The sequence below is a fragment of the Agelaius tricolor genome, unplaced genomic scaffold (assembly GCF_023055355.1).
Source record: "Agelaius tricolor isolate 1412-34295 unplaced genomic scaffold, bAgeTri1.0.p SCAF_4, whole genome shotgun sequence".
NCBI lineage: Eukaryota > Metazoa > Chordata > Aves > Passeriformes > Icteridae > Agelaius > Agelaius tricolor.
Genome location: NW_027269264.1, coordinates 40,427,525 through 40,448,852, shown reverse-complemented (window position 1 = coordinate 40,448,852; position 21,328 = coordinate 40,427,525). Strand labels below are relative to the sequence as shown.

Below are 21,328 nucleotides of genomic sequence, written 5' to 3'. Positions count from 1 at the left end.
GGGGATCTCACCGGCACACACTGGGCTGATCCAGGGCCGCGCTGGGCGGGCGCTCTCGCGCACACACGCGGCCTACGGGCCTTCCAGCCGGGGTCCCGCCGCGCCCGCCCGGGCCGGCCCGGCCCGGCTCTCGGTCCGAGGGCCTGGGGCCCCCAGCTCTCGGCCTCAGCGGCCGTTGCCGGCACCGCCTCCACCTCGGTGCTCGTTGCGCACGCGCAGGCGGGGCCTCGCCGCTGCACGGTTAGTGACGGCGGCGCCGGGGACTCCGGCCGCGAGGGCGGGGCGCGCTCTGGGGATTCCCCGTCCCGCGCGGAACCTTCGGGATGGTTCCCGTAACGTCACGGCGGGGGCGGTACCGGGGAGCCCCGCCCGCTCCTCCCTAGGCTCCCGCGCGGGGGCTCTCGCGGAGCATGCGTGTGCGGGTGGGGAGCACTGCGGCGCGGAGCCATTTTGAGGGAGCGAGGCGAGCGCACGGTGTGCGCGTGCGCGGGAAGGGGGCGGGGGCACTCGCAACAGTCCGGGACAGCGCCGGCAACGGGCGCGGAGCGGATACAGGGCAGCCGGGCTGCCACGCTCCTTTCCCCTTCGTGCTGCCCGGACCGCCCTCGGGGACGGCACAGGGAGCCGCCCCCGGCGGGGAAGGCGGGGCGGTCGCCAGGAGGGTCGAGGACGGGTGCTCGGCGGAGCCGCAGCGGGAGGTCGTGGACCCCGAGCGCCGGGGCTCTGTGTGCCTGCACACCCCGAGAGCTGGGGTTCTGTGTACCCGTACAGTCCGGAGCGGGCGGCCTGTGTCCGCACACCCCGGCAGCGGCGTCTGTCTGTCCCCGCAGCCCGGGAAAGGAAGTATGCCCCGGGCCGCGCTGGGGCTCCCTCTGCGGCTCCCGCTGCCCCTACGGGAAATGTCCCTGGCCCAGGTCAGCGCGTCCCGCCCGCGTGCCTTCTGCACATCTGTTCAGCTTCGCCAATAAAACGAGACATGACCCTTTCTTTCTTTGCCTGTTTTCCCCCCACTCTCTCCTCCCAGCCCCCACTGCCCGTGGCTCCAGGCCCCAGCCTGTTTTCCTGCCGAGCGGGGCCGAGCGGCAGGAGGAGGTTTCCGCTGATAGGCTGCGCCCCCCGTCAAACACTGCCGCCGCCCTCTGTGGCTGCGAGTGGAGGTGTAACCCAGGCTTCCGCTCGCGGGCTCGGCTCCGCGGCTGCATCCGTGTGTGCTCTTTGGGATCCAGGTTCCTGCTTGCTTCTGTATTTAAGATTCAGGCGTTTGGGTTTTGCTTGCTTCGTGGTTGTCTAACGCCAGTCCGAATTTCACAGGGGAGAACTGATTTTTCTGGTTCTTTTTACCTTAGGTTGCTTGAACGATAGAGTCAGTCCTGGATTGTTTGTAGCCTTTTGCTTCAGCTGGCAGAGAAGAGAAAAGGTGGACACTGACCTGCAGCAGTTCTTCCTATGAAAGGAAGAAATATTGGACATTGTTCTGGGATAATTTGCGCGTGCTTTGTCCAGAAAGGGCCTCTCAAACAAGCAGTAGACATCTGGGAAGAGAACTGAGGAAATCGTAAGGTTTTTTCTTCTAGCTGTGTCGAGCACATCACCCTTGGATTCTTTTGTCCGCATGGCATGGATACATAGCTAAATTTATGAAGTTCTGAATACTTCAGCTGCAAAAATAAAGTGCTTTCCTCTTTTTACGTACTCTTTTTCTTCTCGGCAACATTCTATCTGAGTCAGAGGCTTAACCAGTTTTGTTAACTGGCTGCAGGTTAAATGTGGCCTGAGTCACTGTGGGGACATTGCTGAAAAGTTTCATGGCAGATTTTTTTTCCCCCTTATTTCATTTTTTAGATTTTCTGACATAGTCTTCTCTCATTTTGCAGTGAGACCGATTTTATAAATGAAGAATTTAATAGATGTTTGTTTATACTTGTTTCTTTTGTATTTTATTTAATATTTTTCTTGAAAAATGTTGTTGCTCATAAGCAGTATGGAGGTATCCAGATAACTGTTTACAAATGCCTCTGCTACCGGAAGGTAGGAAATTTCTTCAGTTCATATGTGAAATTTGGATTTTTGATATCACAGTCTGTGGAGTAAAAACTGTATTTATTTCACTTGGAGCTGATGCTGCATATAGTGGTATCTACATGCAATAGACAAGAGAAGAAACTGTCAGAGAAAATAAAAGGCTTTTAAGACAGACATTGGCAGACTTTGTAAATAGCCTTGCAGAATCTGTGAGCGAGAAGGATGGGTAGCTGATTTCTGTGCGGTCAAATCTATGTCAAAGTGCCACGAATGTAGTATCAACAGGAACTCGGGATATTATCTCAAGGAAAACAAACTGGAAAAATATAAATCACGCAGTACTAGCACCTTGTGTCGTCCTCTTGGATTAGGTAAGTGTTGTAGTGTTCATAAATCAATTTTCACTTGAAAAAACATTTTATCGGTAGAACAGTTAAACCTGTAATTTTTACTGGTTAGAGGTTCTTTGGTGGTTGTTTTTTGTTTTGTTTTGTTTTTTGAGAATGTTGAATGTTGAAGCTTGTTAATTTTTACTTGCTGGCTTTTATAATGGAATAATTCCTTAAGACTTTGAAGAATACAGCTACAAGGAGAAATGTGTAGATAAGAGTGTGATTTTTATGTGAGATTAAAAAGTATCTATATCTAGATTAAATCCATGAGGAATTTAGCCTTTGTGTTAATGTTGTAGTCTCAAGAGTAAATGTTACATCTTTTTGACCAAGTCTTCTGGATAGCTTGCATGTGCCATTCCTTCCATTTGTGTTAGATGTGTTTGCAGCATCAGGCTAGTAATAATATAGAGGGGTTTTCACTCTTTTTTTTCCTTTCCACTATTCTTTGTCACATATGAAAGCCAGAGGGTGTTTTTTACCAAAAATTATTTTACTGTCTATGCAGACTAGGTTTTATCTGTGTTGATATTGTAAGATTGATTTTAGTGTATTTACCTGTTCTGTAATGGCAATGAATTGGACTGACTGGTCTGCGAGTGTAGCACTTCAAAAAGAGCTCCTTCTCCTTGGAATGATACAAAATTAAATCTAGTGGTGAATTGGCTTATCTTCCTTGTTATTTTTAGATGTATTGTAGTTTTCTTCAACCCACAGGGATTAAATATTTTCTAATTTTGGCATTAATGTGTTTATAATAATTTTTTGTAGGTTTGCATTCAGCAGAGTGCTACTGCCGGAAAGAAAATTAAGATGGACAGAGCAACTTAATTCAAAAGTCAGTGGTAATTTTACTGAAGTTCTCTATCCTCTACCCCACCCTGATGATTCATAAGGCTTTAAATAATTAAAGCATTTTTGGGTAGACTTTAAACTGAGCGTCTGGTAGAGGTTACACTTTTACCTCAGCCGTCACCTTCTAAAATATTTTTGAGAGCTTCTCCAATACTGAAGTAGTGAACTAGTGGCAGTAGTGAACTAATGAAAAAAAGGTTTTCTTTAAGGGCAGTGCGAAGATATTTGGGAAGTTTGCATGTCTTAAAACCTCGTAGAAAAAGTGTAGTTAAGCATGTGAAACTGTATTTAAAAATTACTGCAGTGTATTTTAACTCCCGTGGCTTGTTATTTTGACCACAAATGAAGGACTTGCATCTACATACATTTTGTAAATTCTTAGTCTCACTAAAGTTCTTATCTCTATGTTGTCAATATCTAAAAGTTGAACTACCTTCAGTTTTGTGCTTTGGATGGTCTTGCTGCTTTGTTATCTTAACTTCTGTTTCAGTTTTGCTGTTTTGAAAATATGGAAACTATGGAACAGGAGTAGGAGTCTGTTGCTGTAATCTCTGGCTATGGCTTGTGGCTCTTCTGTATTGAGTCTAGGTGTGGCTGGGGTTGACTGGTGAGCTGAGCCCCTTGTTAAAGAACCAAACCAATAGAAAAAGAATGATCTTGTATATTCCTTTACTTGTATGACTATGATTTTTTTGAAAGCATTTGATAGATGGAGAGTTCTGGTGTGAGTTGCCATTTAATTTGATTGTTGTCTATTGTATGCGCATGAGAGTAATAGAAATATTCACTTCTTAATTCATAGAAAAAGTGATGTGTTGCTTGTTTTTCCAAGCTATTAATTTTCAGTGCCAGCATACTTATATTTCTTTTCAAGATGCTCTCACTGAAATCAAGGAGCTACATCCCCCACTTATATTTTGGGTGGCATCTTTTTCTACACTCTTCTTCTTCTGGAAGTTTTGAGGAGTTTGCTTTTTAGCTTCATTAAATTATTTCTGTTTTTACACTTCTCTGTTTGATGGTAGGATAATTCTTTTATCCTTTCACAGTACTTACACTTGGGAAGTAGGGGAAAGGAGCACACAAGATTCATAAATGCTTATGGTTGAAAGGGACAACAAAAGTTGGAAGGTCCACAAAAAAAAATCACTGGGTTTTATACATAAATTGCACACTTGGCATTGAAATGGGTATGTCAGTCCCTGGCCTACTATATAAGCACACAGCTTACATAGTAGGGATGGGGTGGAAAGGAAGAGAGAAGGGAAGAGATGAATTAAGGAGAAGGAGAGAGAGAAAAAGAGATCACCAGCCCTGACTCCTACTGTTGGTCTGGCTATGGGATGTCCTGGGATGTGCAGGCAGGGTGTGGTGGGGTAGCTTTTTAGAGGTAGTTTCCTTGTCCTGAAACAAAGGTTTTCATTTTCTATGTAGATCAGTTATCTTGTATGGTCCATTCTTTGAGGCCTTTCTGGAAATGGCTTGGAGGCTTTTGGGGGATCCCTGATGATCTCATTATCCCCCTGTGGCATTGGGCTTTGGTCAACAGTTCATGCTTGCTTCTGTGCTGGTTCTATCTTTTGTTTTTTGTCTCTCTGTGGACTAGAATGAGGATGCTTGTCCCAGAAGAGTGCTGTCCTACCCCTGCATGGCCCCTTCTCCAGCCATATCCCATTTTCCACAAACCTCTGGTTGGCTCTGCAGTTATCCAGCTATTGGTGTTTGAGATATACACATTAGCCCCTTTTCTTCAGGGATTCTATAGGAGTGTGTTTTTTTCCTATTTGTGAACATATGTGTTTGACAAGGATTCAGGAGTGTTTTACAGCTGTGCCCTTGCACCCTAAACATAATTCATACCTACTGAGGAGAGAACGCCAAGCATGCTGGTCCACTTTCATTTCTTCCCTAGATTTTTTTTTTCCAAGTGCTTACAGTCTGTTAAATGCTTTACAGACAACTATGAAGATAATGTCCTTGCTCCTGAGAGCTTATACTTTAAACCTTGATGTAAACATATCTTTTGTAGAGGGATAACTGTCAGCAGGTTGTGTCTTTTACTAATGTGTTTATTCTGGTAGGTTCTTAAAATGGGTACATTTGTACTGGCTAATTCTTCAGAATGGTGCAGGTTGCTCTACTGTTTGAAAAAAGTGTTGGTGGAAACTTCCGAGAAAAAGTGCCCTTTAATCCTGCAGCAAAGATGAAACAGAATTACATCAGTAAAATGATAGAGGCAAATTGTGCAGATATTTAGTGTTGTACAAGTTAATGTACTTTGTGCTCCTTTTATTTTTATTCTAATGAGGTTAATCTGTTTAACTTTTGTGGCTAGCACTGTTACAGTGACCGTTCATCAGTAATGTCTGAGGAAGTTGCTTTTATTTCCTTTTTTTTAGTAGTAGGAATAAATTCTGTCCTGCATAGACAACTATTTGCAGACCTTATTATAAACAGATGTGAACAAAACTTGTCACATTTTTTGTTTTGTTTTTTCTTGCTCTATGTGTTTGAGTAACTGAATGTGGTACCTGATGATAATGCCCTATGTGGTGCTATCAACTCTTCCACAGTCTCCTCCTTTCCACCCATGTCTTAGGTAGACATACTCAGGGAAACAGCTGAAATAAGAAGTTATCTGCTTTATATGCTCAGCATAGGGCAAAACTTCTGCCTTTATCAGCTGCTACTTCTTTCTTGTGACAATTCCCAAGTGCTGAAGCATTCCTGGTGATTTCCTACATAACATATGCTAACACAGGGCAGTGATGTAATTCAACTCACACTTTAGCTTTTGAATTTGTACCTTGTTAAAGGGCAAGAAATGAGCATCTATCAGGCTTTTGCTGAATGGTCAGTACCATTTAGTGGAATCATTGCACACCAAAGTGTGTTACACTCTCAAGGAGAAGAAATCTGGCTGTAGTGAATTGAAGTTACTCAGTTGAACCTGGCTATAAATGTGAAGTTGTTTCATGTTATGAAATAACTTGCATTTTTTTAAAAATCTATGTTTCAGTACAGTGCAAAAACAGAAACTTTTTTTTTGTTAACAAGTCATAATTATTTTATCCAAAGGATTTAGCAGCTTCATCTATATCTAAAACATTTCTTAAAAGATGTTTTGATTGTTGTGACATTTATATTTGATTCACAGAGGTAATGTTAAAACCTGTTGCTTGTGAACCATAACTGTATATAGTAAAGGGGACCATATGATAAAAAGCAGTGCTCATATTCTAGATCCTTATGCAAAACACAGTGTGCTTTAATTGGTTCATTTTCCCATAAGGAATTTAAGCACAAAGTAGAAATGAAGGTGGATTTTTTTTTTGTTGGGTTTTCTATATTTATGCTAAGTCTCTGTAAAGATAACTATTAAGTCTGTGGTTGTACTAAAGAATGTGTTGGCTTTAATTGGTTAAAAAACTGACATTATATTTTGACTCTGCATACTCCTCATACCTAAGTGTCAGTGCTCAGATCTAGCAGAGGACCTTGCTCCTTCCTTAGTGCTCTGCAGGAAACCTTAGTTTTTATACTTCTTTTTGAAACGTGAGGCAAGAAGTTTAATTATAAATTGTATGGATATCATCTTTTGTTGTTCTGTGTTGTCCAGTGGTAGAATATATATGAGGACAGTTCTGTATTGGATGGTGGGGATATCAAAACTAAAACTAGAAGTTTTGCTTGCTCTGCAGTAGTGTGATTGAGAAATAAGAGGCTACAGTTGAACTGTTTCAGAGTTTTTTGTTTAATTGGTGGGGGAGACCTTCAAAAGTTCAGCTCCCTTTCCTTTCTGTTGAAGCTATAAGTCTTAGGCAATAAATTTTAGAGAACCAAAAAACTTGAGGGAATTACCATAACCAAGCCTAATCTTTTTTAAAAATAGTTTTTCATTGAAATGCCACAAGGGGTGGCATGATACTCTTTCTTTCAGAGTGTTAAAAGTTTGACTGTAAAGATGTAAACTTTTTCTGTTGTTATGGCTGTTCATTTACACAGAGAGGAAAGAAAGAAGGAAAGAAGGAATCTTCAGTTGAAGTGTTTGTCATGCTTTTGCAGCAATTTGTGATCAGTAGAAATGCTTCCAGTTTCAAAAACTCATAAAGCTTGTGTTGTAAGAGTTTGAATATTATTTTCTGTTTTAGTGACATACAAATTTTGAATAGCAAAATAACTTAAAATTAGCTTATTTTGATTTGTTGGAACTACATGGATCACAGAATAGTAAGGAAGATATTGAGTAAACTGTGTCTTCAAAAGGGGAATGAAAATTGAGATTTATAGATTTTAAATAAAAGTATTGTTTAGACCTTATATTTAGCAACTTGATTTCAAAATAGTGCTACTCTTAACTAGAGATAGCAGGGAGGGATAACAGAGGGATCCGCTATCACTGGAAATTTTTCTTTTGAAAAGAGAAAAAGAAGATGTGTTTTATGGCAGAAGAAAAAACTTTTGGTAGTGTGGGTTATTTTTAAGATCTGCTTAGTATGAAAAAAGTCCTGAATGATCCTGTATTTGAAGAAGGAGTGTGTAGGCTGATGGCTGAGTCTTGCGCACGTAGTTTCTTTGCCTAATTCAGACCAATATTGGTAGTTTTCCTTTGGCTAATGATAAAGAGTTGAAGCCAAAATGTGAAGCTGGCCCATGGTGGGAGGACTGAAGGGCCAGTGTTCCAACTATTTTGTTGGACCCTCTGAAGTTCATACATATGCTCTTGTTTGTCTTCTGATGAAATAAGAATTTGATATGTATGCTGGAGCTCATTATCAAGGAAACAAAGCAGTAGCAGCAAATTGAGACACTGCATATAACCTTTTCTTTCCATGCTCTCGTAACAACATTGTAGTGTGCTTTAATTCTCACAGCTTACAACATTCTTCTAGCCTGTTTATAAATATTATGCTAAAAATTACATTGACAGAGTGAGGGTGGTTTGTCAAATGCGTGTAGTTGAGAAGTGAATTTGAGGATCCCCTATGTAATTTGTGGTGTGCTGTACTTACTGTGATAATAATCTATGAGGCATTGGATTAAAGCTCATAGGAATGTGCTGCTTAGATATGCATACATACTATTTTTAGATTCCCTTGGAAAATATAAATGTGTATATCATGTCAGTGCTTTTAACATTTATTCTGTTCAAGGTTTTCTCTGTGCAAATCAATTGTTTCAACTTCTAAACTGGTCTTCAGGGAGCATCAAGAAATTTGTATCTCTTTTCTAATTTTTGTGATTCATGGCTTGAACCTTTCCTCTCCTCCCCCTATGGTTGCTAAATTTGAAATTCCATTCACCAGCTTCAAGTATTCCTTGCTGTTGTGAGTTTATATTGCCTTTTGTTTTAATGGTCTTTTGACAGTTTCTCAAGTTTCCAAGTGTCACAGAAACCATTTCCTGAGAAATGATACAGACTATACAGAGAGAAAGCTTATAGAACCTGAAGATACAGAACTGATTTCCTGTGGTTTTCCTTGTCTTCTGGTGATGTGTTCAGCTGACAGGGTTGTTTAGGTTTGTTTTTTTTTTCCAATTTTGGCTTTATTTTAAAATTTGTTTTTCCTACAAAATTCTGGTCAGCTCCATTTAAGTAGGGTGTAGCTGTAGTATGGTAAGTCCATTCCAAAAGTACATACCTTTTAGCTAAATTTTTAAACTTTTAGTTAAACTTTTAGTTAAATTTAACTTTTAGTTAAAACTTTTAGGTTAAAATTTTAAAATGCAGAAGTTTTGGCTATTTTACTGTATTATTGGCTAGGTTTTTTTTCTTATTATAGTAATGTCACTCTTTTATCTGTTTCTTCATGTTAGAACATTATGAAAAAGCAAAACTGTTTTTTTTTATTCTCACAGTTCAGACCGATAGTGTTACCAAATGTATCTTATCTGCAGTAATGAAACCAATTTTAAGCACTGAAGATGAGTTTCTGAGCTAGAGAAATACTTTAATTTTGTTCACTGGAAGAGACTTCCCTGAGATTGTTCACTACCTGTGGGACTGTCTCTTCCAGCTGAATACTGGTTAGACAAGTTAAACAACGCCCTTAAAATTGGGTGGAGACTGTCTCTGGTCTCATGTCATCTTCAAGTTCTGCTGTGCCTTTTTTCTCCACCCTCAGTGAAGAAAGAATCAGGTTAGGGAACACTTAAATACCATTGTAAGTCCATGGGGCTTGCCAGGATGGTTCCATGATGGGTGTTCCATTCTGCCGTGTGTGCTGATATTATTGCAAAGCCATCTTTGAGAGGTCTAATGGTCATTGGGAAGGGTTCTTGTGTAAGAGAGCAAATATTAATTTTGTCATCAGGAAGGATGAGAAGGAGGATCCAGGGAACTACAGGCCGGTCAGCCTCACTTCAGTCCATGGGAAGGTTGTGCACTAGCTGATCCTGGAAACGTGTTTCCAAACATGTGATGGACAGGAAGGTGAGTGAGAGCAGTCAGAAGGGCTTTATGAAGGGGATGTCACACTTCAGCAAGATAATGACCCTTTACAATGAGGCAGCTAGCTTGGTAGATGAACAGAGAGCAATGGATGGTATTTGTCTTGACCTCATTGTGTTTTTTGACATTGTCATGGAAAAGGTGACAAGTATGTGTGAAGTGAGCAGTGAGGTATATCCAGAGCTATCTGAATGGTCAGGTCCGCAGGGATGAAATCAGTGGCACAAAGGCCATTAAGTAGAAGCTGTTCCAGTGTACCCCAGGGTTCACTGCTGGAGCCCCTGCTATTGAACATCTTCATTGAAGTCCTGGACAGTTTACCCTCAACAAGTTTGCAGATAATATAAGAAAGGGGAACTGGCTGATACAAGCACTTGATGTTTGGTCTGCTGCATGGAAGAATGTGGGTAGAGGATCCTCATGAATTCAAGGGAAAGTGTGAATTTTCTGGAACAGCAGCTGCATATGCCAGCTAGAGAAGGACCTGGGGGTGCTGTTGAGCAGCAAGCCAAGCTCGAGCCAGCAATGTGTCCTTGTAAGGAGTAAAGTGAAAATCTCTGTGCAGCATTAGGAGGAATATTGCAGGCGGGTCAAAGGGAGTTCAGTTTTGTCCTTTATACAGACTTGTTGAGGCCACATGTGTAGGACTGTGTCACCCTTCCAGGATGTGTAACACTCTTACGGGCTCCCTGATACAAGAAAAGGTGAGGCTTGGCAGGGAGAGTTCAGTAAAGGACCACAAAGGTAATGAGGAGACCACAGTATTTTTCCAATGGGCAGAGGCTGATATTGATTTGAAGTTCTAGGGAGGTAAAAGTTGGCCATTAGTCTTAGATTGAAGTTTAGGGAAGTACAAGTTCGCCATTAGTCTTTCAGAGTTATCTTTGGATGTTATGTTTTAATTTTTCAGGTCCTTTCCAAATTTAAAATTAGTTAGCCGTTAAACTCACTTCTCATGTAGAACTGTGAAGATGCAAATGACGAGGGAGACTTTAGTTTTGTTAATACTATTAATGGGACTAGAGGCTCTAGGTACAAGAGAACTGAAATCCCAAATGCTTTGATTACATCTGCTTTCTCTGCCCTGCCATCTTGCAGTATTTCAGAAGGTGATTTTTTTTTGCCCTGCCATCTACGGGCTCTCGTGTCCACTTATACAGACAGTGCAGAGATTGCCTCCAGCTCAATTCTCACAACAGTCACTTTTATGATTCCTGTATTCCTGAGATGCTCTGCGGCTATTTTCAGTGTTGTGTAAATCTTAAAGGGAGATTTGATTTTTAATGCTGTAAAGGTTTGATGAATACAATTAAATCTAGAAGAAATTCTGGGTAAACAATTGTCTTTAAAAGGGACCACAAGTGACCACGTGAATTATGTTTTTGTGTAAGTAGCCTTTGTTTTCATTATACGTTTAGGGCCAGATTAAATACTTTTGTCAAGGAATTTGCTATTCTACTGTGTCATTAGAAGCAGTGCAGAAGACATTATATGAGTTTCTACTATGTGATAGTAGTCTGCTTACACAGTAAATTTTCTACAGTATGAGCTGGAGACCTTCTTATTTTATTTTTAAAAAAATTTATTTCTTTTTATTTTAAATGTTATTTTTACTTTATTTGTAATTTATTTTTAGTTTATTTTAATTTTCATTTCAGTTTTAATTTTATTTATTTTAAAGCTTTGTCTGTGCTAACTGTTTTCAGTGTTTTACAGATGCCTGGCATGGGAGAAAAATAGTCTAGTTCTGTCTTCATGTCTTATCCTTTTTCTTCATAACATTTGGCAGCACAAGTGCTTCCTGGTGTAGTGCAGCATTAGTGAGGTGGTACATAGACAAAGACTCTGTCTGTAGTGGCTGTGCAGTTACCCTGTACTGACTCTGGTATGTCACTGCAGTGTATTCCCATTTTTTTTGTGCTACACAGAGATACAATCGGGAGTAACAGATGCCTGCTGGGGTTCTGCACTGTGCGTAGCCTGTGGTGCTCTTGGGCTCCACTAGGGGTTGGAAAGTAGTGCCAGGTACTCCAGTCCGCCTGCTTGGTGGAATTGCCCCGGAGTGAACAGCATGAAATCCATGACTAGCATGGCTGTGGTGGCAGCTGTTTGTTAGAGACAAGATGTACTGCATGACACTATTTCAGCTAGTTTGTTTATCTGCATCTCCTTGATCTGTGTATTATGAACAAGCTTTGCAAATGAAACTTAAATGTTAGTAAGTTTGCTTGTAGCAGTAAGAGTGAATGGTTGCTATTTCAGCTAGTTTGTTTATCTGCATCTCCTTGATCTGTGTATTATGAACAAGCTTTGCAAATGAAACTTAAATGTTAGTAAGTTTGCTTGTAGCAGTAAGAGTGAATGGTTGCAGATAAGGTGAAAATTTTAGTATTAAGATGAAGTTTGAGGAAGCACTTTGCTAAAGTAATCTGAAAGCAGGCTAATAGAAAAATTCATGAATAGAAGGGTGTTCTCTGCTTTTGTATTGTGTTGAATTGTATTTGTATTATTGCAGGAAAAAACCAGAATTTTACTTACGTTTTAGTTGTAATGGGTGTTTTTTGTGCTTAAAAAATAGTTTTTTCAACTGTATATTTATTTCAAATAAGAGAGGAGAGAGAAAAAAGTGGCTGGAGAGACATCACACTTGCGTGGTTAGCACTGAAAATAGTGAAAAAAAAGTGGATTAGCTCTTACAGTGTTACTTTCGTGTAATGCATCATCCTGCATGCTAAACTCTTTAGTTACAATGATTGGGGTCTGATTTAGAAGTATAATAGAAATCAACAGTTTCAAATATTTGTCTGAGTCTTAAAACTATTTCAGAATATTGTTCTTATGATTTTCAGGACCTTGTGTCTGTCCACCTTCAATCTACTGTGATTGATACCCTGTGATTCTGGTGGTGTTTTGGATTAACACATCTCCTTTCTTGCTGAAATTTTCTCCTTTAGATGTTCATAACCACTTTTTAAAAAAGTCTTATGTCTTCATTTTGTGAGGCAAAGTAAGCCAGATTCCTTAGACATTTCATGTTCCTGATCACTGAAATAGTTTGTTATTGCATCAAGTAAAGTTGAATCCCTCTGTTGTTGTTGTTAAATGTGATTTCACTTGTTTTGTGTGAATTTAAAAAGAAAAATGTAGTAGTGTGAGGAAAATTTGCTATAGTCTTTACTGTTTGATTTCTTAATTAAATTTGGTAAGCACAAGGTAAACCAATGGTACTTGTTTTAGCTTAATTTTTGTTGTTTTTGCAGGTTTGGGTGTTGACCCTAAATGTGTTTCTTAGCCTTTTCCCAGAAGTCTTGACTCTGATTCATACAGTAGCTTTCTGATTCCCTTTTCATAGCATGTTACTTGTTTTTGTAAGACAGAGACTATATACCAGTTTTCCCCAGATACTATGCAGATAACACAAATTCATTTAGAATATAGGGTTTCCTACTGGTTTACAACTGCTAAGAAATAGTTTCTGTCACAAAAGAACCTTGTTGACTCAATCAAAAAAAGCCCAGCCCAACCTTTTCTATTGTGTTGGTTGGGTGTGTTTGGTGCAGTCTTATTCCAGCTGCAAATATGGCTCAAAGCAGCTGACTGAGTAATATTTATTACAAATCTCTTCACTGTACATTATCTGGAACCAGCTGTTCATTATTCCTTCGCAGTCGGTACCTTATTATTGAAGATCATACTTCATAAAACTTCAGAATTAAATTTTATTTAATTGAATATTGGATTAATAACTGCATGTTACTTAAAGCAAAATTCTTTACAGACTTCTTTCAGATTCTCCTCTCAAGATGTAAAACTTAAAACCAGGATTTCTTTCTTTGCACTAAACTATTCTGTTATCCACAACACAGCAACACATTACTTTTATCTAAATTTATGGGCTATGGAAGACTTTTGTTACTAAGGTCACTACACTTTACTTGAATTGGTCACAAGAGGCTATTGCTGAGATGAGACAATAGTTTGACCAGTCTGACTAAAGACTTTTAAATGTATTGGAGTGTTAATAGTATGAGGATAGCAGTATTTCAGTATCCTTTTCTTATCTTTCTAGAATTGTGCAGCTCTGCTTTAGTAGCTGAGAGTCTGAGCCAAGTTAGCTTTTGCCACAGTTCGGTTAGAGAATGGCAAATATGTGCTAATAGGGAATGGTGACTTAAACATTCATTATGAATTTTGGGCCTGCTCTTTTGTTACCAGCAGAGTTTCTGAAAGCACTGGAATTGTTTGACTCTGTGGTATTTACCTCACTAGGTTTACTTCTGATAGCTGTGTTAATGCTGGGAGTGCATCAGCTGCTTTATTAGTGTTACTGAACAGTGTTTATGTTGTGTGTATGCAAGAGAAAACTTGCTGGTAGATGTATAGTTTCATGTCAGTGTAATACAAAGCAATTTTATGCTACTGACGTTTGTTCTATTCAAATACATAAAATGTTGCTTTTGTTTAATTACAAAGTAGTAGATAGTGTGTATGCAACCTAAAGAAAGGTTGCAAAGGCGTTCGTGGACACAGAATGAAGATGCATATCTGACTCTTTGGGATAGCTTAGGTACAGACCTGAATAGCAGGGAAAGAAGGTAGAAAGAACCTTTTTAGTGTTAGAATGTGTTGCAGTATAATTTGATAGTTGTTGGTCCAGCTTAAGTTGGAAAGCAAGCAAGAAACGCACTAGTGTTGGCAGCCAAGCTGATCACAAAGGTTTAAGCTTAGTAAATCCTGCCTGTGGCAGTAGAGGTGCCTTGCTGACATCCCATTCTTATGTTTTGTGATCTGTTTTCTGATTTCACATTTTCACCTTTGAAAAATACCTTCCTGAGAATGAAGAGTATCCTAGAGCTATCAAATATGTGTTAGATCATTTGAACAGAGATCATGCTTATAATAATTTTTTCTTTACATATAGGGCAAACTTGTTGGCAGCATCAGAAAGCTAGCAGCTGTAAGAATGTTTATGAAACCTGGTATAATATGGAACCAGTAACTTTAAGCTGGGTAGACTATGTCCTCTAATACAGTTTTAAAATACCTTTTCCTGACCTGCCCTTTGTTTCCCAGTTTAATTTTGTCTGGGATGTTTGTGCCTATTCAAAGTTAGAAAGGTTTAATAATGAAAGAACTCTCTGTTCCCACATCTAATTGCTAGACCAGGCATATGTACAATTAGGTGAAAGAAAATCTTTTCTTGACTTAGGTGTGGACTATCCACAGGAGTTGTTTTTCATGTTAATGCCTAACTGCAAACCTCTGAGTTTGGTCAGGTAGTTTCTAGAAATAAGTCTGTGCTTTTTTTCTTGCTGTTTTTTTTTTTTTTTTTGTTAAAACTATTTGGAAGAATTAGCCCTAAAAGTTTGTCTTTTATGGATTTGTTGAAACTTATATATATATTCTGTTGCTGACTTGGCTCTGAGTATTGTGTAGTTTTGGTGCAGGTCTCTGTCTTAACCATTTAAGTTTATTTCTTTCTAAGAAAAGGACTGACTCATACGACAGAGCAGCAATATCAAATTTTTTTCAGAGCTTTTTAGCTGAGAACATGAGGAAGACTTGAATCTCCTTCTAGAAAAATTTTTGCATGAAGAAATAGGCAGCCAGTGTCAGTGAGCTGTGGGAAAAGGTCTTTTTGCAAAATACCTTTTCCAGTCCTTGATTACTTGGTGATCACGCAATCTTTTGTGCAAAGGATAAAAGGTAAGTCTGATAGTGAGTTAATAACAAACTCTTCTTGTGGCAGTTGCATAAATAATGTTAGGAAGCTTGACTAGTTTTCTAAAAATGTTAATATAAATCTGTTAAGTCACATTGTTAGTGGATCTTCTGTGCTGTAATTAATAGCTGATGCACCAATAGCTTGGTGATATTTTGTGGAATCTTTAAGTTTTCACTTAGTATAAACCTAATCTTACTCATTGTTTTCAGACTGTAAGTGCCTCAGTCTGAAGACTTTGTTGTTGCTGTGTCAATCTTTCAGTACTGAAAATCTGTCTTGATAATTTCTGAAGATATCATGATTCTTCTGCTTGACGAGAACTGTGTCCAAGTGAAGAGGAAGAAACTTTTTTCTTGCTGGAATCTGCTTCTTAATTTAACATCTCTTGGTTCATTTGTAAACATATGCCCTTTTGTATATTGTTGCTGAATGGGATATATCAGTAAAAGTGAATGTGGTTCCTTTTAGGAAGAGAAGCGATTTCTGTGATGGTTTATTGACTCCTGAATTTTGTTAATTTATATTTTACTAGTTTGATATAACTGGAAATACTTAGAAAATTTCTCTGGATTTTTTGCTGAAGTTGGTGTAGGAGTGAGTTGAATGACTTCAGCAGAGTAATTTTAAGTTAGTTATTTGGGTGAGACATACCTTTAACCTTGCCCCTGTTTAACTGTACTAATTGTATGTCCTACCCCACAGTTTATCCATGGTATTGGATGTTCCCAAAAACTTAGATATGAGCTCACGTCATTAAAAACAAACAGCAGCTCAACTAAGTACAGTTTTACATAAGTCAAATCTTACAAATCTATTAGACTTCCTTTTAGAAGCTGGAACAGTCTTGTCTGTTGATGGAAATCTGCAGTAGCATGCAATATTCTGGTTCAGGCTGGAGAACAACCATAATTATGACTTACCAAGTTCAGATTCCACATCTCTTAGTAATACATTACAGCAGCCAAAGATTAAAGTGAATTATATCTGTGCTCAATAACAGATTTGCACTCTGCTGTGCAGAGATGTGGAATTCACGTTTATTTGGGCCTCCCTATAGAATGTGTGTGGGTGTTTATTATATTTTCACTAGCTGGATTTCTAACAGCATGTATATCATACTAGAAATTTTTTGAGTCATTGACCATTTTGCCGTGACTAGCTGCAGAGCATGGTTTGGTTGCCCTAGTATAATTCAGGGAGTGGTTAATCCATTTCTTTCCTGTCTCTGCTACAGTTCAGCTTCAGGTAATACGCTTCACATTACCTTGTGTTCTCTTGCTTATTGAGAAATATTTTCTTACCAGTGAGAACAGTGTAGGGTAGAAAAAGTATTTGTGGATTTTAATAGTAAACCATTATGTTCTTTGGCCCATTTTCAAACTAGAGAATTTTACTGGATATTGATACTCTGGACATATAGACTCTGTTTCCATTGAAGAGAGGAGACATAGAGACATTGTGAGGTTTGTAATGAGCCCAAGTATGTAGGTTTTTCATAAGGAACTTTCATATGGCTGCTGAGACTAACTGTTAGGGATTAATTAAAAATATCAGCTTCTAGGAAGCTAATAAAATAACTTGCCAGGTCCCTTCTAGATAGTACCAGAATGTATTTCAGCAAGCTAGTTTTGCCATAGTGTTCTTGATCAGACCTTACACAAGATGCTTCATCCCATTTATAGGAGGAAATAAAGAAAGAAATGTTACATTTGTATTTTCATAATTCCTGTGATATATTTGATTTATATGACATTTTAGTAATAAAAACACAGATTTGATACTGTTAATTATATGATGATAGATTCTACATCAGATCTGTGAGGAAAACAATATGGGAAAACAGAAGTGAAATACTGAACAAAAGACAAGAAGTGTAATCCTCTTGTATTTTCTTCTGATTACAGGGACTTGCCATGAGGTGCTAAGCCTTTTTTCAGTGATTCGGAGAGTCTGGACCTAAATGGCGCAGCATGACTTTGCTCCAGCCTGGCTTAATTTTCCTACTCCACCATCATCAACAAAGGTATGTTTTGTATTGTTGTTTTGAAAAGGCACTGTCATTATTAGGGAAATCTAAATGTCATAACCTCAATCACAGTAAAAATGCCAATCTCTTAATGAATACTGTGATGACAGATGACTGCAGTAGTTTTTTGCTTCAGCAGTTTAGTTTATGGAGAGAAGCACATATCTGGCCTTGGCTGTGGTTGGTTTAAGACTGCCTTCTTCAGTTGTTTAAACTTAATTACTGTGTTCCATGCTAGAAGTACCAAGACAAAGCATGTACTTGATGTTCTTGTTTCTGATTTTTAATTGTGTCCTTTAAATTTTAAGGGAGTATTATTCTGTCATCCAAGTGATTAAAAGTATGCTTTTTTAGAGTTTCTGAAGTGGCTCTGCAGTTGATGGTGGAATGCTTGTTGCTACTGGTGGAGTGTGGTACTTTCATATTGTTAGGCATCTCCACTCTGGTTGTTCATTTAGACTACTGTTACTTTATGTAATGGGACAGCTTGGAAATGGGAAATAATAATCTCTTTTAATTGTTAAAATTAGTAAATATTCCTGGAAGTCTTGAGTATATCTATCTCAGAAATGTTTTTTCTACTCTTTCTTAATTTGTGCAAATGCAGAAGCAGAGTCAGCAGTGGATATTAAAACTCGTGTTATCTGTTTCCCTATTTGTAGACCTATCTTCACTCTAATTGTTTGAATTCAACATTTATATCTGCTGCTATGAGAATTGCTTTGTTTTTTTTTTAATATATAGACTTTGTGCAGTCTTTCACCTCCATGGAAAATGCTTGGCCTTGAGAAACTTAGGGCAAATAGGCTTGTGGTATTAGTAAATGCACGGAGAGATGGCAGTGTTAATTGTGTTCCTAATGCTTTGATTCTGTATGTCTACACAAACATAAACACATTTTTTTAGTCAGGTCATTGAATGTCCTTATTTATATCACTCTGTTTATGTCTCCTCTACCCTGACCTAGCTAGATTCTTTGTTTAGTATTGTCTGTTTCTGGGAACATAAAGCCTATCTGTTCCAGGATACATAGTGTCTGAAAATCCAAATTAAGGAGCAGTCTTTGTTTTCATTCTCTGTGATTTCTGATTAATTCAGCTCTTTTGATCTGATTTTTTCAATGTAATATGTTTTAAATTGGAAAAGTATTTGCAGCTTAATTGATATGGTGTCACAATTGCAAAACAATCTTCACTACATATTTAGAGAGTCTGCTGCAAGAGCTTTACCTGCATGCTTTATGTGCCAATATAGCAGGATAAAACAAAGTTCCAGAAGTGCTCTAGCACCACTGGAATTTATCTGAGGCATTTCTGAATTGTATGCAATTTTGTTGCAAGTGCATTTTTCCTTCCCTCTTTGATGATTATTTGCCTCATGGAGTTTAGTTAGATTTTCTTCTCTTTCAGAAACTCCATGTTGTGTGTATTACTCTGTTGTAATATTTGTGTGTCATTGTTGGAGTGCACCTTATTTCCCTGTATTACCTGCTCCCTCAATGATGAGCGTTCTGTGATACACAGCCCATTTGGATTTTAAGTGCTTGAAAAGTCTGTTTGTAGTTCTTAGTTTGCAGAATAAGACTTGTGATTCCTCCACGAGGCAGGTCACAAGTGTTGTGGCTCCCTGTCCCCTCTATTTCCTAAAATAGACTTATTTTCTGCTGTATAGCAAAAAAGCAGAAGAGAAAAGCAGGTAAGAGGGATGGAGATGATGAGGAAGACAAGGTGTCTCATGTTTCATGCAGAATGGAGCTGGGGTGAGGCTATGGTATCAGCAACATTTGGACATTTTAAACATTTGAGAAGTAGAATCTGAGCTCTGCTTAGTCAATTTTTATATTTCTGAAGTGTGATCACTTTCAGAGATTACACCTATAGGACCCTGGTTTTCCCCTGGAGCCCGTGGTAGCTGAGATGTTTTTCCTTACATAGCTTAAGGCTGGCATTACAGAAACCTGATACCAGGAAACTGTGATTGTGAATGAACTTTTTAATGTGACATACACATACAGATTGTAGCTTGATTGTAGCATCTCATCTATTGCTGCTGATTTCCATTTAACAGCAAGCTTTTCTCATCTCTCTGTCAACTACACAGCAAAATCCACCTAAATAGGTGTGTATCTGTCACTCAGTGGGTTTTGTTCAGGTCTGGAGCTAATGTGTTTGTGTCAGTGCAGTATTACAAATGGGCAGCTGGAATGGGAAGGTGTTGTGAATAGTGAAGCCATTTTGGGACATGGACAGAACTTTTAAGAAAGTTTTGCTGTGAAAAAGGTATGGGAACATTGCAGATAGATAAAGTCAGTTTTACAGTTTTCTTTTACTTCTTGTTAAGCAGTTAGACTTCCTGTATGTCTTAAAATCTATGTTGTTTCTATCCCTTTTTCTTGTTTGGCTGAACTGGGTCAGATAGTTTCTAAATTTACGGAAGTAATCAATACATTTCCTTTTGACTACAAAGCTTACTGTCATCTCTGCCTCGAGAGGCTTCATAGGCAGGTATCTCCATCATGTGGGGAAAATGCAAACTGCATGATCTTTGCACACTGTTCAGAAGTGTCGGATTCCTGATAGCATGTACAACTCAAACACAACATATAAAATGCTGTCAGTTATACTTTGTAAAAACGTCAATTGTTTTGAAGTTAATACAAAAAAAGAAAGTTAAATTAAAAAAAAATCTTTACAGGTTGTTGTATGTAAATGAACACATGAAGTATCTTCTAAAATTTCACCTAAGATTGGCAGATCTAGTGCTTTCTGAAATTTTTGGCAGCTCAGTCAAAATCTTTTAAGGATTTTCTTTCACTTAAATATTTAGATTAATTTGGTAATTTTTGAAGTTTTTATTTTAACAATTTTTTGCAGTCTTCTGGTCTTGCTCTCTCCAAGGAGAGTTTGTCAAGTAATTCATGTCCCATGTCTCAGATTGAGAGGGTAGTCCCTGTACATTTGACTTCTAAAAATTAACAGTCTAAAAATACCTGCTTTGATTTTTAAAGATACACTTATTTGAGTTTGAATTTTAAGCAGTGAATATTGAACAGCACCTTGAGCTCTACAGGGGTGTTTTCCATAGAGCTTTGGGGATCTTTTTTTGTGTGTGTGATTTCCTCTGTGGGTTAGGTGGGAAGAAGGAAGTAATTTTAAAGGTACACCCAGAGAGAAGTTATAAGGAAAATATGGGTTGTGTAAGGAAAAATGTTTTTTGGTTTAATCCCTTTAGATATGAGTTCTAGTCAGGATGTAGTTTGATTTCTTTGTGCTGTTCTCAAGATACGATTTTAGTTTACTACTTATCTTCCTACTGATATATTAAAGATTTATTTCTTTAAAAATTCTTTATGTGTGCTTATAAGCTGAAAATTTGAGGTATCTTTGTGAATCTGGGCACTTCTGATTCTAGATTTTATTAGTATTTCATAACTACTTGTATTTGCCTTTTTAAATTGTAATAATTCCAAGATTAATGAATTAGGATTTGTTTGAGTATAGCTGCCTGGGGTGGAAGGGATTCCTTGCTTTCTATGGAATGCCTGTATGTAGTCTCTGCAAATCCAGATTAAGATCCCAGACTTCTTCTCAGCCTTCCAAATTGTGATTTTCTGTCCTTTCTTATATTTTAAAAAAAAATTTTCTTCTGCTGCAACACATGTCACTTGTGCTCTGTTTTGCTGCCGAAACAGAGTAGACACTTCTTACCTTGTGTCACAGGCATGTGACTCAAGGGCTGTTTCAGTGTCCTGGATCAGAAGATGCAGCTTCCACTTTGTTAGCCTGAGAGATGGTGACACAGCTCTGCATGAGAGGACTGCTGCATTGCCTTTCATTCAAAGTTCTTGTAAGAATGAA

General features: G+C 38.6%; 1 protein-coding gene across 5 annotated transcripts in view; it reads left to right on the top strand.

The window, feature by feature from the left end:
- Positions 1-480: 480 nt before the first annotated feature.
- Positions 481-21,328, top strand: part of GPBP1 (GC-rich promoter binding protein 1) — a 37,221-nt gene continuing 16,373 nt past the window's right edge. The window contains exons 1-5 of one of the 5 annotated variants that reach the window (XM_071425374.1): positions 945-2,393; positions 3,186-3,252; positions 9,584-9,702; positions 15,254-15,426; positions 17,350-17,468. In XM_071425374.1, the coding sequence (XP_071281475.1) occupies positions 17,406-17,468 (63 nt within the window). In that variant the 5' untranslated portion in view covers positions 945-2,393; positions 3,186-3,252; positions 9,584-9,702; positions 15,254-15,426; positions 17,350-17,405. Of the gene's footprint in view, positions 915-944; positions 2,394-3,185; positions 3,253-9,583; positions 9,703-15,253; positions 15,427-17,349; positions 17,469-21,328 lie in introns of those variants that run through there. The other 4 variants (XM_071425370.1, XM_071425371.1, XM_071425372.1 and 1 more) reach the window with 4 other exon arrangements.